We start from the raw sequence: 16,034 nt of genomic DNA, 5'->3' as shown, positions 1-16,034 counted from the left end.
AGGAGGCACCACAGTAACGCATTCTTCATCTTCTCCTTAATGTCATTACAATGCTTCTAGCCTCAAAGCAATGCCTGCCTACATAAATGAAGCACACTGGAAAGGCCAGGGAATGGCAAGGCCGCACCCTGGAGAGCTCTGAAGAGCTCTTAAACCCAAACAGGACCCCTGCCCCCCCACTTTCAAACACGGCAGCATGGCAAACATTCATCTGGGGTGTTACCACAGTCTCAAGTGCAGGAACAGAAAGGGCTCTGTAGTGTTTACTCTTCCCTTGTACTTCAGTACTCAGCTCCACCTGTTTTTGCCTGAATGTGTCATGCTTTTATGCACCAAGGCAATGCTGGGCCACAGTCCAGGCCTCTTGGACTCAATCTAAAAGCTGGCTGCTGAGCTGGATAGCTAGGCATGCCAGCTTTAGTTTAGGTTTTAAAATAAAACTTCCATCCTTTCAGTTTGTGATGGCTGGTAGCATGACCTCAACATAATCACTATCAGAACACAGTTTGTTCAAGTCTGCAGAGAGCCTTTAATGATAACTCAGAGATGTGAAGGACTTTATTCAATTTCACAGCATTTTTAATTCCAAGACACTATCTGAGCAGCACTGCTAATCCAAGAATTAGATGTGGAAGAAGAGCAGAGGGCCAGATCATTTGGCTTTACACACTTCACAAAGGTAAATAATCCAAAGTGTACTACTGTGCCTGCACTTTTCTGGGTGACTGGGGAGTGGGTGCTCACTGCTGCTGTCCTCAAAAGGAGATAGAAGAGCCTCATCCCACTCTCTGTGAGGAAATCCCTCTTTCCTTGTCAGCCCAAGATGAAAAATTGCACTAGAAAAGTAATCACTGTCAGGAGGAGGCTTTTGCAGGTTGCAGTTTGAGACTGCATCCTGTGGGAGTGTGCAGACTGCCACTGATCTGGCCTCCCTGCTGCTCTTCCCACACCTTATGCTAGGCAAGGTCACTTAACTGTACATGCCTCAGTTTCTTTGTGAAGCAAGGCTAAACATTAAATAGCAATGGGTAAAAACATTTATTAATAAATAGCTAAGACCTTTAAAAACTTTAAAAAGTATAAATTACTCAACTGATATATCAAGAAGTACTAAAGAGGGAAGGAGAAATCAATGGTAACAAACCACTTCAACACAGTGTCTCCACACTGCTTAGAGAGGCAGCTCACTGAAAGAGGTGAAGCCTCCTCACATGCCTGGTGTACCTGGCAGTGCTTGGCAAAACATTAGTGGAGATACTGTTTAGAAATCTTCATCATCGAAGGTCTCAGTGCACCGTAGCATCACTGTCTCATGATCATAGGGAAGATCTTCTTCCTGAAAGCCCACCCAAAGTCAAGCAGGATTAAAAACCAGAGGAGTTCATTGGATTTCAAATATACAGTGACTTGGTCAAAAACTGATGTACCAGCAAATGCAGCATGAGCCCTCCCTCCTCTCTGAATCAGCCACCAGCACTTGGTGAGTTCCTGAGGTGCCTGATGAAGAATGGCTCAAATTTTCTGCCAATTTCCTCCTAAAATCACAGGGCTTCACCCTGTGTCTATTTACATCATCTAGACAGCTGTTACTGACTGTGGTAGCAAGTATGTCATATAACAGGCTCCTTGAGGCCTTGAGTTCTACCAACTTCAGGCTTTTCTCCACTTACAGCAACAGAATGAAATGGTCTTCTCTTTCACCAGTTTACAGAGAAAAAGTGGCTCTTGAAAATCAAAGTCTGGAAGATAAAAGTGTTCATGTCTGCAGTCCATCTAGTCCGTCTCTGCATTGATGCAAGAATCTTCAATAAAATACTGCTTTTAAAAATAGGTGCTGTTTAAAAATGTATAGCTTAAGGAGCACTAAATACCACTTGCTTGTCAAGTGATTCATCTAAAATCCATAATTTTAAAAGAAAGCGTGCCTTTGAAGACACAAAGGTGCTCAGTACTATTTAGGAAAAAAAAACCCACTGAGTTTCTTTCAGGTAAAACCTTTGGATCTCAATCTAAATTAACTCTTTCCTGCCTTTGCTGCTATGCTTCTCACATGATATGATCTTAAGACAACAGCTCTTGAAAAATTACAGGATTGCATAACTGATCTCATGCTTAGAAATATTTCTCTATCACATACTGTAGAAGCATGCTCCTGTTCTCATTTTGGAGTCCCTGCCCTTTTAAGACCTCTTCCTTTCCTCGTCCAAATTATTTCCCCCCTCCTCTCGTGCGAATCTTTCTGAAGCTTTTTATTCCAGTGGAGTGCATGCCCTTGGCAGCCTTGAGAGCCAGGGCAGCGGCTCAAGAGGAGCTGTGCTCAGTAGCTCTGTGACTGTGAAACAGTGACCATCCACAATCCAACAGCAGTAGTTGTAGTTGTACCTGGACAGTTAACCAGAAATGACAGAACATGGCAGTGGCATGAATGACCAGCAACAAAATCCATCACCTCGTCAGCTCTGCAGGTGAAAGGAAAGGAGACCATGGGCTGCCTTTTGTATTTCAGTGGGGTGCATGCCTTACCTCGGTACTTACTGTACTTGCTACCCACCTCTGTATCTTCTACAGGGTGTGTGCACAGTGTACTGGGACACTGCTTTATCCTTGAGATAATTTATGCCAGCACTGCCCAAACTCCTGTGCTAGCACAGCACCAGCACAGGTACCACATCAGGGGAAGGGGAATGGTCTGCAGAGGTTCAGTCATACCCATAAAGTAAGCAGGATGGGTTCCTTTCCCTGTCAAGTCCAGAAGTCTCTGATGTTCTGAGTAGCCCAATTTCTGGGATAAGGTGAGTAGCCTATACTGATCTCTCTGCTGCTGCCTGAGTTGGTGTGTTTCAAGCTAGCTGGAACATCTTCTATCCCTGCTCTGCAACCACTTTCATAACTGTCTCAATCTGTTTGCTTTGAGATGGATCCGAACTTCTGCTCTCAAAACAAAAAATATCTTGTCAGTCATATTTCCTTTCTTCTACTTTTTTGCCTCTTGGTAGCACTGTGCTGTTCTGCACTCTAAATCAAAACAGACTGTAACCTCCATATTATCTAGCCTGGGTGATTTCTGCTCAAACTCCCTTTGTATTGTCTTATCACAGATAACTAAAAGTTCCTGCATAAAAGAAACCTGTGCAGCTTTTTATTTCCTTGTGGATCCACACAGTACAGTCAACTGCCAATTTGCAGTACTTTGGGCTCTTTTTCTGCTTGTCTTCCCATCACTCCCATTCTTCTAGTCTTACTTTAAATGTGCCTCTTTAAACCTTGAAAGAGACACTACCTCTTCCCATACCACCTCATCTGTGAGATAGACTTGGGCTCACACATAATGAGGCAGCCCCAAGCAGAAGGACAAGACGAGACCATGCCAGGCATGACACTCACAAAAGAAATTTAAAACCAGAAACGCTGTATCTTGCCTAAAGCTTTTCTTTCTTTTCTAGGCCTGTTGAGTTCATAGTAATTCACTTAAACACAAGAAGAACCCTGCTCTTACACACAACATAGCTATTCACAGACCAAAGGGCTGTGTAGGTCAGTGCTTGGTCTCTGACAACAGTCAGCAGGGGAAGATTAGAAAAAAGTGCAAGAATTGTGCACACAGTGTGCTCTGTTTTACAATAAATGCTCGTACATTATGGCAAACTGGGCTGTGAGGCCTTCCTGCACTGGAAATTTAATCTGGACCTTCAGATTTAGTAATTGCACATGGACTGATGACCCTGGAGTCTAAATGTGGTAATCTGTATATGCAAATATTTTTAATATGTTGTTTTTTAAATTTTATTTAGTGCTTTCTAGTTCTTCTGGTGTTAGACACAATGAGTAATCATTCTGTGTACCAAATCCCCACCATGTACAAATAAAATGCTCTTACATTGCCTCTCAGTCTTTTTTTTTTTTTGTAGAAAAGTCCTACTATTAACAGTTTCTATTCAATGCCTTTTCCTGTGCTTGCTCCCATTTTCTGCACCTCTCTAGTGCTACTCTCTCCAGGATGGGGGAACTAAATGGCACTCAGCAGTCTCTCTGTGATGGATTCCAATAGTGGTGCAACACTAGTTTCTGCTTTGTTTTCTGTCACAACTACCCCTCATCACAAACCTTCTATTTGCCTTCAAAGGAACATCTGCTCAAAGACCAGGAGGGAGCTAGGCAATAGAAACCAGCAAACCAGGGGCTACTGTGGAGGCACCACTGACTCTGAACCAATACAAGCACGCTCTGCTTGAGGGGTATGTCCCTTTCGGTTCTGCACCCACGTGCAAGCTCTGAGCCACCTCCATGGCAGGGAGACAGGAAGGAGAGGAAGAACAATGCAAACACAAAGACTTCTGGCTCAGCAAAACTGCAACAGCAGGCTGAAGAGGAAGGTCAGGTACTTTTCACCAGCTCTTTCAAGAACACGAATGTCCTGCTTCTAGAGCCTGCCAGTGGAGGGCTCAGGGCAGGGAACCTGGTACCCAGACAAGCAGAAGGTGGTTGAATGGTCAGAATGAAGCAGCTGGGGGTTGATGGAGAACTGGAAAGTGAGATTTACCTCCTCAGAGGAGATCACTAAAGCTTTTCCACAAAGAACTTTCATGCAAACAATAATAATACTATTTTTTTTTTTTTTACAATTCCTCATGTCATTTGCCATTTTGAATAATATTCAAAGCAGTGTTTGCTCACACTTAACCTCTTACAAAGGCAATCCTATTGGCCTTTTGGAATGACACATCTAAAATGATGAACCCCAAGTTCTTATTCGTAATCATTCTGGACAATATGATCAGAAGTTTGAATACAAAAATCCCTTCCTGACATTGCTCTGAAATACATTGTTCCTTCTATAAGAAATCCTTTGGCAAGGCTTACCTGGGAAAACTGTGCATTAGTGAAGAAGAGGTGTTTTAGGAAGTCAGTGACCTGCAGATAGAGTCTCTGGTGATCCTCTGGATTTTCAGAAGTGCAGCTTGCAAATGCTGAACTGAAAATGGAATCAGATACTGTATTTAATTTTCTGTTCTGTTTTCCTTACTTTCTCTCCTCTACATTTTTATTGTAAATTAAAAAAAAAATTCAAATTGTTTTCAAGATGGCTCTGATATTAAAGACAATAGCCAAGCAAGACAGGGAGGAGTTGTGATGGATGTATTGATAACTCTTTGCCAAGAGCAAGGTAGATATGTAAGAACAGAGAACAGAAATACAAGAAACTGGTGTCACAAGGAGATCTGCTGATACATTACAGCATAGTGACACTGTTTTGGGGAAAAGTAAATATCCATTAAAACAGCAGCAATGGTTATTTGGGAGTGTATTTGGTAGAGTTGTTCAGGAGAACAGCTTTGAGTTCCTCTGTAAAGTTTTGGAGTGAATGCAATAACCTGTGGTCATGAACTGATGTGTTAGCTATAACTGGCAGGTTTGTTCTCAGGTAACTGTGGCACAAAGCTAAGCTTTTCATTCTGGACCTCACCTCTTTCTTCTTATTTTACAAAGTTCTGCCATCACACCTCATTACATTACAATGGGCAGAACAACAGGCAAGAAAGAGAACACAATAAATGTTGACTATTGAAACAGCAAACTAATTTGGTACCTAAAACAGACTTTAAAGATTATAGTAATACTTTGCCATATTAAGGACTACTTAATCTTATTTTAAAATAAAATGGAAATTGTGACCTAATAAATGCTATTTAATAAATAAATATTTGTTAAGCTTTTTCATCCATTCCAGTATATTCTGATCATCAGCCAAAACAACCTTATTTTAATTTATTCTCTTCTGGAAGTACAACCTGGAGTGGTGGTGAAAGGAAGAGATTCACATTAAAGATCACTCTAAGTGTTGAAAAATAAGCAGAAAATGTGATAAAATCCCCACAGATTAAAAACACTATTTGCAAAGAGAAACAATCCTAACAAAGAATAAGTAGAAAGAATACATAAAAGATTAATCATAATGTGATTTTCCTCTTGAAGAAAACAATGCTTTTCTTTCTTTGGTTTACTGGGAAAAATCAAAAGAAGTGCCAGCTTTGTATCTGACATGTTCTCTTCTAGGTAACTCATCTGAACTGAAGAGGAAAGAGATGTTATTATTTAAAAGGTCCTGTGGTTCTTTGGTGTTACTGTTCAGGTCAACCACACTTTAACCTGATCACCTCCATGCGACTGAATTAGGGTAAGACAAGGGAGAAAATGTTGCAAAATTATCATATTTGTCTCATTAAATAAGAGTATGGTTTATGATGAGCTGATTTATCAGGGAATGCCTCTTGGTCCTCACAGGCCTGGTAAGTGACAGAGAGAAAAGGAAAACATTACGAGTATTGTAAATTGTAAAGACAGAAAGCTGTGCAGAGTGGCAAAGAAAATCAGGACCCCAGTTATCCTGAAGTGATGGGCTGCTCTTAATAAGTGATTCTTACTGATTCTGCTGTAAATGACCATTAGTTGTTCACTTTTTCCTCTTAAAAAGAAGTATTATTGTGAGCCCAGTTGCTGGAGGCTGCTATTCTGACCATTTATTACAAAAGAGAGCTGTTGTCTTACTCCACAGAGCACTTGTCATGGAGTTCTGACAGTGGGTTATTGACATACTGTGCTAATACTCCAAATGGGGAGTGTTTGTAATTTACCTCTGGCTGGACATTCCCTGAGCCTTGCTTCTGTCAAGGAAACCAGCAGCAACGTCAAATGCATCTTCAAACATCACCTAGCAGAGAAATAATTTCAGAAGTCAGCATATCCAGCCAACTAAAAGTTTTATCTAGGGCATAATTCTTAATAATGAAGTCTTTAAAAGTGTTATATTCTCTCTTTACATTTAACAGGTATGGTTACAGCTGGAGTAAACCAAGAGGTTTTGTGGAGACAGGAATAATGTGGAATAACTGTATTTCATGGCTAGGAACACAAGGTCAGTCCACTCCCTTAAGCCTGTGTGCTTCAGCCTCTAGGAATTAGACTTCACATTACATCTCCCAAAAAATCAATAAAAACTGTGAATTGTATCAGTGCTTTAGAGATTTGACTGTGGACTGCTGCTTATGGCTGGAGATCTCAGCTGTACCAGCCAGTCTCTCCAAAACTGACTTTACGAAGGAGATTGGATGCTCCTTATGCCAGACCACTAAACTCATTAGTTCACCCTGCCATAATGCAGTTCACACACTTTCTGTGCCAGAAATACCGTACAGGGAACATTCCCACCACACTTCCTAAGGCAACGAGCAATATGAGTTGTGTCCTGTGACTCAAAAAGAACTTGCCAATGCAACTGACTTACATGCTAAAGGTAAACATCTGTCCCTTCCTTGCAGCTAATGAAATTACACATACCTCTTCCAGCAGCTAGTTACTTCAGTAATCAGTGCTCCAGGAACCATTTCTAGAACTGGCTGTTATTTAATCAATCTCTTACTAATAAATGCCCATGTCTACTCAGTCACTGACTTCTTGGCTCTGCAGAGGTGCATGGTACAGGCAGTCATTGGCCCCTGTACCACTGGGACTGGTCTAAAAATACTTTCTCTTTGCTACCCAGTGTTTGGATGAAAAAACCCCACCCAACCCAAAACACAGCAGGCTTTTGGCAAACTAGGTATCCCTTCTGGATTTATATCATCTACGCTCTTTGGAGAGTCTGCAGAGCACAGTAACTGTATAATTCTTGTTCTTGCTCCCTGTCCCTAGAGCAAGGTAGGAGAAAATTTAACTGTTGCTTAGCACAGGAACTCCACAAGCCAGTGGAGACTAGCAGGATTACTACCACTGCACTACTGTAGCTTGCTAGGTATCCTACCAAGAGAAAATTTGGTGCATTTACTCAGACTGCTTATTGTCTCCACTTACGTATTCAAGTGATCTTGAGGAAGCTTAGTTACAATTACTGTATGTTTGCAATTAAAAGCTGCAGAGCCAATTGTCATCTGAAGGCTTGGAGTTTCAGAGGCAGACTATGAATGTTGCTGAGCACTTACTTCCTCTGGTGTGGAGACTGAGGAACCACTGGCTTCCTCACTGTTACCTCCGCTGTCCCTCACACTACCTTCAGTGCAAGCAGGCTCTGGGCAAGCAGCCTTGGGATCCATGAGGAAATCTCTCTGGCTACAGTACTGCAAGATGCTGTCCCTGCTCTCTTCAGAAAGCTCTTGCCAGAGATGGGAAATAGCTGTGGAGACCTCAGGAAGAGGCACCTCTCCAGTGCAAACAACTCCATGCTCTATCAGCAGGTCCACTGTGTGCTTATAAAAATACAGGTATCTGGAAGGAAAGGAAAGGAAGTATCTCTTAAGAGCAGGCTATAAGGCAGCCATCTACTGAAAATCAGCTACTGGGATCCATAGCTACTTCACTGACTCTGCTCCAAGACACCATACAATTACTGAATGATGCCCAACACAAAAGCAGGCTCCAGCTTCAGCCTCAGCAGGACTGCCTCACAGCAGAAGCTCCAGGCACTGCAGGCTGTATGGGTTGCATGGGCAAACCTTACTCTGGAATTTAATAAATTTTCAGTTACTTGCCTTTGTATCCTGAACCTTTTGCACTGCAAGTCACTTTTTATACATTTACTGGCATACCCTTTAAAGCCCTGGCTGAGGTCATCTCCTGATGCATTAGGCACTGTACATGCAGACAGAAAGACACCAGCCCAGGTCTGGATGCTCTGACATAATGGGAGTTCCACTTCCTCCATTTTATATCTAAGGAAACACATCCCTAAGACTGACTTCTATGCAGTCTGTAGTGAAACTGGTGGTGGAACATAGGGGGTCATAATTTCAACCCAGTGACTAAATCTCAGAACAAGCCTGCTTCTTCTGTTAGCGCTGTGTGGCATAGTGAACCAAGGATAATAATGTTAACTCCAAAAAGCTGCACCGAAGGTTATTTAACGTTAATTATATGCTTAGAGAGTCTCAGATGAAAATAAAAAGATCAAAGGAGTATAAACCAAGAGTTCTATAAGCAGCAGTCTTTGTTACTATGTTTGGGCTCAAAATGATTCCTTGGAAGATGTCCCAAATGAGCACATTTCCTGATTAACTGAACAGTATTGCATGAGAAAGTAACTCAAAAGAGGTCATTCTTTTCTTTTTTATTTGTAAATATTTGTTCCAGCAAACCAATATTGAAAATGTAATTTTGTAAGCAAGCTGTTAAAACCCCAGTTTCCACACTCTGGAGTATTTTCCACCACTGCTGGAGACAAAATACTGGAAGGGAAATAAGTGTTATCATGTAAGGTAATGCACTTACTAAGCTTTCTGGATGTCCAGCTCCAAACAAACGACCTGGAATTTCTCAAGCAGAAGAACATGAACCACCATTAGACTGATCTGCTATAGAAATTAAGCTTGAAGCATGACTCAGCTACTTCCTTCCCAGCTGGAAGGAGACAATCACATTTTGCAGGGGACAGAGTACTGTGAGGTCCTACCAATGTATCTCCTGCTGCTGAGCATGGGAAAAAAATCTAGACAGTTTAAGCTCAAAGCACTTCTGATGCTTCCCAAATAATGTGATTAAATGATCACCAAAAGGCTGTTCCTTTCTTTGCTGAAGAGTCCTTGTCGTTTTATGCCTGTTATGAAAGGTAATTTTTTGACAAGAATTAGCTATAAACCAAATGCAATCTAGGACAACAGGGTAAGCGCCAGAGTCTACACAGTACAGGCACTGGTCTACCTCGTCAGTAAAGAACATGTAAGCCATAAACATGGCTCAGTCGTGCTGTCTTTGATGATGCAGATTTTTCTAATCCTGAAAATCTGGATTCAGCACATTTCAAGGTCTTCTAAACGACAGCTTAACTACAGCCACCGCCAATTCTAACAGGAGCAAAAGCAGGAGCAGGAGTGGGAAGCTGGTGCCATCTGCTGGTCCAGCTGCAGTCTCCTTTTGAGGAAAAACCCGGTGATCGAAGGGGGTTTTGGAAATGCACGGCAGCTCAGAGCAAAAGAAAAGAAAAGAAGGAACTGCAGAAGTTTTTGGTTACAGTGGTGATGCCATGGAAGAGGATGCCAGCTGCAGCTCTAGATTCTCCTGCACTGATTGTTGTTAACTGTGGAATGGTTAGGGTGAAATTGACTGCTTGATGGTACATGATCAATTATACATGCATTGATTTCTCATATCTTGGCAATCTAATCGTTTATCCTGTTGGAAATTCAGGGTAAAACCTCTAAGTACCTCCTAGTGCTGTCTGACAGGAAGGGGGAGAACATGGAGTATAATACTCAGTTTTAAGATACCAGTAACTTTCGAAAAAACCAGTAATTTTACCATTATGACTTCCAAATAAAATACATGGACAACTGACATGAGAACAGTGGTCTTTGACTTTTAGGACCCACACCAGGTATTTAGGAGCTTAAAGGGTTTACAGACTCACATCCACTAGCTCCAAGTGTAACACACTTGTGTTACACAAGTGTTCAGGTTCCTCCCCCCTCCCCAGTGTTGCAGTTTTGCATTGTTGCAGAATGCCTCCTGGTACTTTCCAGACAACCACTATTCTGCAGCCCAGAGGCTGAGGACTACAAGAACTTCCTTGGCTGGATCCAGCCTTACCCTACTCTGATCCCACTAAAAAAGTACTCTGAAGTGTCAGGAGATAAGGGTCTGCTTCTGGAAGGGGCAACAGTGTTCAAGCTCCTCATAACAATGGCATTAGAGGAAGGATGAGCAATGTGGCGTGAGGAAAATAATGTGCCCACCTCTGGTTCCTGCACCTCCCTGGAACACAAACACCTAGACTCTTGGCAAATTCATCTGGTGCAGCAATCCTTACCCTCCTAAAATCTAGCCCCATGGCAGGGATACAGTGGTAAAGCGTGGCAACACAGGGACAGACACACTTGAAAAAAATTTTCTTCTTTTTCTTAAGCAGTGAAAAATCCTCAGGGATTTACCAAGGCCTGAAAAGCTGGGGACTGCCACAACTGTAAGAGTTCATTCATGTGCAAGTTGCAGGGACTTAGGAAGTCATCAGCTTCATCACCAGCAGGGCCAAAGTTGCTGGCACAAGGCTTCTGTGAGGCAGATGCAGGCTCCAGCAGGGCTGCATGAACGGCAATGCCTGGATGCATAGTGATAATGCAAACAAGTTAAAAACCTGTAGGCAACATGGGGTGCACCTACCGTTCAAATTCCACTAGATCTGGGGATCCAGTGTCTGAAAACTGGGTCAGTTCTGGCTTCCCATATTCTTCCAGTGTTTGTTTTTCACATTCTTGAAGCAAATACCAGATGGCAGAGTCACTTTCACTCATATCTTCTGAGGCTGATGTAGTGCTGGAAAGAGCACAAGGGGAAAAAGACACATGAATAACTTCTCAACTGGATTGATAATGCCCTTGTCATGTCACTCCAGAGCCTAGGGCCATTCTTCCCAAGTCAGGTTTTCCTCCTTCTTTTGCTTTTCAGTCAATCAGAAATCCTTGCCAGAGATCAGCTACATAGAAGGGAAAAGAAATACAACCACTGACTGGAAATGAGACCAACAACATGCTTAGAATGTTTGTGCACTCCATGGGATTACAGCGGTCCAGGTGAAAACTCTTTGTCCTTTCCACATGATGAAAAACCTCTGTTTGGAAATACAGTAGCAATGACAAAGAGTTTCAGAGATGCTGGGATGAAAGCAAGTGCAAAATATTATAATCTTTTCTTGACTGGTATAAGCCCTTACCTGGGACTGCCGAATTGCCTCCTGACATATTCCTCCCTGACTTCCTCCAAGCTGGATGGGCTCCCCTCCTCCAGACTGCAGCTCGCTGTTGTCAGCAGAAAGATTACTGTCACATCAATGGCACTTTTGGTTTCTCTCTCATCCTCAGCCCCAACCAAGCAAAATGCTACTTCACAATCCAGAGCTTTTCATTAGGCAAAAAATTATGTGAAAGAAGAAGCATCTGTCTCTCCTACAACATAACTCCTACAACATAACTAGCACTACAGTTAGTTTACAGGGAGTTTATGAACAATGAGGAGCTTAGAATCAATGCCTTCTTCCCAACACTGATTTTATAGAACTGATGGTGAAAACAACCTACAAATCAAACTCCTGGCACACACTAGTCAATGCAATATTTTTTGTTTACCTTATAATGAACAAATTGCATGTGAAAAACCCTGACATCCAACCTGTGATTCACTACCACTATGGATTTTACATATATGCAAATACATAGAAGGGGAAGCTTGCCTCAAACTCTGCTCAACCAGCCTCACTGCTTGTTATCCTTTCAATTTTGCCCATTCAAACTATTCTTTCTACCTGTGACTCATTTTTATGGGTTATCCAAGGATATGGGTTCAGATGAGATTGTTAATTTTAAGCACTGACACTTCTAATTGATACAAATTATTGGAGGTGCAAGTCACATGAATAGCAATTTTTTTTCTAGCTAACAGGAATTTGGACACTTGAAGGGACAAAAAAATATGACCAAAGCCTCTATCCTATCAGCCCCTAGTCTTGCTTGCTGCCAGCAGAGGCTGTGGCCAGCAGCACTAAACAGAAGGCAAGTTTTTTTGGGCATGAGGCTCCACAGCAGGAGCTGCCACAAGTGCAGAACGGACACAAGAGCAGGGTGTGAGGATGGCCCGCCAAGCTGAAAGAAAACAAAACTGTATCATCTCTTTTAACCATTTATATCAGAGTACATTCTTAACCAGAGGCTTCCATTTCCTACCCTAGGAAATCCTTTTACCTCACACTGCAGGGTGCTGTTGTGCAGTCTAAGCTCTGGCAGGGCTGGTGGCAGCTGTGGCTCGCTCCGTGCCACTCTGCTGTGGCCAGGAGGAGCACACAGCTCCTGCAGGCTCTGAGTGGAAGCCTAAGGATCCAGCCTGGGGACACATGCCAGCCCCACACCTGCTGGGGTGAAGCAGCCAAGGGTACTCAGCCTGAATGGCCTGCTGCCATGGGATAGCAGGGATTGCTTGTTTCCTTCCTTCACCTAGGCTGGGGAGGGGGTAGGAAAGACTGAGTCAGAGGGGGATTTCTGAGATACAGTGCCCAGTGGATTGACAGACTTCTCACTATCCCTTACTTATTGCTACAACTAAAGCCTAAAAACTAAAGCTGGCTGCAAGGCTTTAATGGGCTCAGCTGTGTACCTCTGTCTCTATTTAACAAATACATAAAAAACAAATCCAGGCTCTCTGTCAAGAAAATACTTGCATAGTTACCTTTCATCTTCAGCAAAGAACACAAGGTTTGCTCCAGCTTCTGGATAGATGTCTTAGCCTTACGCAAAACCTGATACTAAACATAAGAAGAAAACAGAACTGATTGTTCTCTGCTCTAACTAGATTCATGTTTTAACATGCCTTCGTTGCTTTGCTTTTCCTTCATGTTTACCTTCAGTAATTTCCATGTCTCTGTGTTGTTTTAATAGCTACCCTTACACATATGAAAAGGGGGAAGAATTAATAGGAGAGTAAATATATATAGAATATAAATATTTTGGAGATATATTATGCAATACATACACATAACACCCAGTCACACAGACATTTGCTACTTTACTCTGATCTTTTGTCATCAGCAAATGGTCTTGTTTGGATTGTTCTCTTCTTGGAGCATGTCCAGAAATACCATGCTGTGAAGTCTTGTTGGATGCCTACCAACTTAAGGCATAAGACTTTACTAATGATTTTCCATGAGATTTTTGCTAGGAGAAGCCTTTGCCATGTTCCACATTGCTGTAACCTGCATTACAGCAGCATAGAACATGGCAAAGGCTTCTCCTAGCAAAAGTCTGGATTAACAGGATTAACATCAGTGGTGCACATCATTCCTTCATCATCTATACCAAGCACAACTGAAAACATATGGCCAGTGCATTTAAACATACACATCTCCAAAATATTTCAAGATTTTTGTGCGTGGTGAGACCATCCATATTTACCTTGCAGAGCTTTCATGCTGGATATTTCGCCAGGCACGAAGAACTGGGGTTACAACCAACCTTTTGTATTAAGGTTTTTTAAGATATCAAACTTCCTTGGCTCCCAAGAGTCACACAAGGGGCATAAGACACTATGAAAAAGATATTTCAAGAACTGGCATGTGAACACCGTCCCCTTAGACCAGGCAAAGGAAGTGGATGTTTAGGCTTGGCTTCTGACATCCTGCTGACTTCAGGTTAGCTTGTATCTTGCTCAGAATATGGCAAACTGAACTCTTACCTTAGCCTACGCAAGGGCTAAGGGACTCAGCAGGCACAGGCCACATTTAGTGGTACTTAGCATATTTGAGGGACAATTCCTGTCCTAAACAATCATTACTCCCTCTACTTTACAAACTGAAAAGCCCAAGGTAACCAATGTAACTAAACGAATCAGTGGCAGAGTTGGGGAAATACTCAAATGATGTTTACTCTTCTCCCTGGAGCATGGTAATTTCAGTCTTTTCAGTAGTATTTTGAGTAAATTTCTTTATAAAAAATCTTTATAAACAATTTTGGTTTAATAGTTTCTTCCTTTAGTAGATGCCAAGAAACAGCAGCAGTGCTTGTTTTTATTCCTGAACTTATTTTTCCAGTGTCTTGAAGACAAAGTGAACCTCATAAAGCTGAATGAATTGCTCCTTTCCCTCTAACTCCTTCTAAACTCACTGTTCTGATTTCAGAACAAAATGCTGTGCCATCAGCCTCATCATGGGATCTCTTGGTTTGTTTCCAAAATACTATAAAAGTAAATGCAAAGCCATAAAAAAGCCTGCAAGGAAAGTACAGATAAGGCACATGATAAACCCATGACCCAGCAACTACAAACTGGACAACTCGCTTAGGCTGAGTTGGCAGCTTTAAAGAGATCCAGAAAAGGTGCATACAGTGAAATTACACACATGCTGGCACCCATAAAGACACATCCTCACAGACTGAACCTAAACCTAGTTAAATCTGAACATACTCATGTATCAGAATGATGCAGAGAGAAATAATCACTGTTCCGCACCTTTGAGGCACAGTTGTCTGACTGGGATAAAACTCTTCCCCGCAAGCTGCTGAAGAGTCTTGCCAGAGGAACCCAGTGGTGTACCTGTGGCAAGTGCTGCTTTGCCATGCAGTGTTCTACCTCTTGCAGGTGTCTCAGGGGATTGACACTCACTTTGGCATGTGTCTTCCTACAGTCTCCAGCTGTGCCTGTTGAAAGCTGCAATGCAACATTTATTTATACTGAATAAATATGTAAGTGAAGAGAAAGAAATCTTACAGCCTGCATAGTGGATAGACAAAAAGAAAAAATCTGGTTTATCTGGCTTAGAAAATCATGGGAATTTGAAATATTCTCTTTGCCTGAGAGACACCTGCCTATTCAGTACTTACTAAAACTTAATTCGCCACTAATAATTAACAGCAACCGAGCTGAAGCCAGCCTCCCATCTCCTGCAACCTTCCCTACACTGGATCTGTTTCATTTCCATGGAATATCCAGGGCTTGGCTTCACAAAGCACTGAAACTCCTCTGCTCCCACCGATGTTGCTAAATGACAGACTTTTTTATAACACTGATTGTTTTTTTTCCCCAATAAACTGTGACACATTGGTGTGGGCAACGATACCAGGCATACTCTTGCACGAGAGAGCCAGATCCAGGCCCAGACGGGCCTGCTGGAGCTGCCCCGCCGGCCTGACAAAGCCTGAGGCGCCCGCCTGGAAAGCCCTTCCCGGCCTTCCCCTGGATTAATGCCCCCTGCCTCGCTACCGACCGCAAGCACAGCCTAGAAGCAAGAGTGCCCGCCCCTGCTGCTCCTTCTGAGGTCGGGAGGGACAGGCCGGCCGGGGGAAATCCCGTGAGGGGCCGCGCCGGGAGCCTCTGGGACGGCTGGGTCTGTCTATCAATCTATCAGTCAATCAATTCGCGCCGCCCGGACCCCGCCCGCGCCGCCGCCGCCGCGCCTCTGCCGCCCGCGCCAAGCAACACCGGCCGCACGTGGCGGCCGGCCAATCGGCACGCAGCCGGCGCCCGGCCGCGGCCAATCAGAAGGAGGGAAAAAGGGGGGCCGGACGCGCCGGCGG

General features: G+C 43.0%; 1 protein-coding gene across 1 annotated transcript; it reads right to left on the bottom strand.

Annotated features, from left to right (window-relative positions):
• Window positions 1-531: 531 nt before the first annotated feature.
• On the bottom strand, window positions 532-15,828 carry LOC131591928 (stimulated by retinoic acid gene 8 protein homolog). The gene is made up of 8 exons (XM_058863057.1): window positions 15,578-15,828; window positions 13,920-14,014; window positions 11,693-11,777; window positions 11,143-11,295; window positions 7,977-8,259; window positions 6,633-6,709; window positions 4,861-4,972; window positions 532-1,336 (listed from the first exon to the last, which is right to left on the bottom strand). Exons 2-8 carry the CDS (start codon window positions 13,933-13,935, stop codon window positions 1,262-1,264), a joined length of 801 nt encoding a protein of 266 aa, XP_058719040.1. The 5' UTR covers window positions 13,936-14,014; window positions 15,578-15,828; the 3' UTR covers window positions 532-1,261.
• Window positions 15,829-16,034: the final 206 nt, after the last annotated feature.

The sequence above is a fragment of the Poecile atricapillus genome, chromosome W, assembly GCF_030490865.1.
Source record: "Poecile atricapillus isolate bPoeAtr1 chromosome W, bPoeAtr1.hap1, whole genome shotgun sequence".
In the NCBI taxonomy this organism is placed as follows: domain Eukaryota; kingdom Metazoa; phylum Chordata; class Aves; order Passeriformes; family Paridae; genus Poecile; species Poecile atricapillus.
The sequence above is the reverse complement of the archived record's forward strand: the minus strand, read 5'-3'. Positions and strand labels throughout refer to the sequence as shown.

What these genes read in the sequence shown, in the direction of transcription:
- LOC131591928 (XM_058863057.1), bottom strand. An exon ending in CAGTCTCCACACCAGAGGAA is followed by an intron (nt 6,710 to 7,976) that starts GTAAGTGCTCAG and finishes TTTCTCTGCTAG; the next exon opens with GTGATGTTTGAAGATGCATT. An exon ending in CAGGGAATGTCCAGCCAGAG is followed by an intron (nt 4,973 to 6,632) that starts GTAAATTACAAA and finishes TTCCATTTTCAG; the next exon opens with TTCAGCATTTGCAAGCTGCA.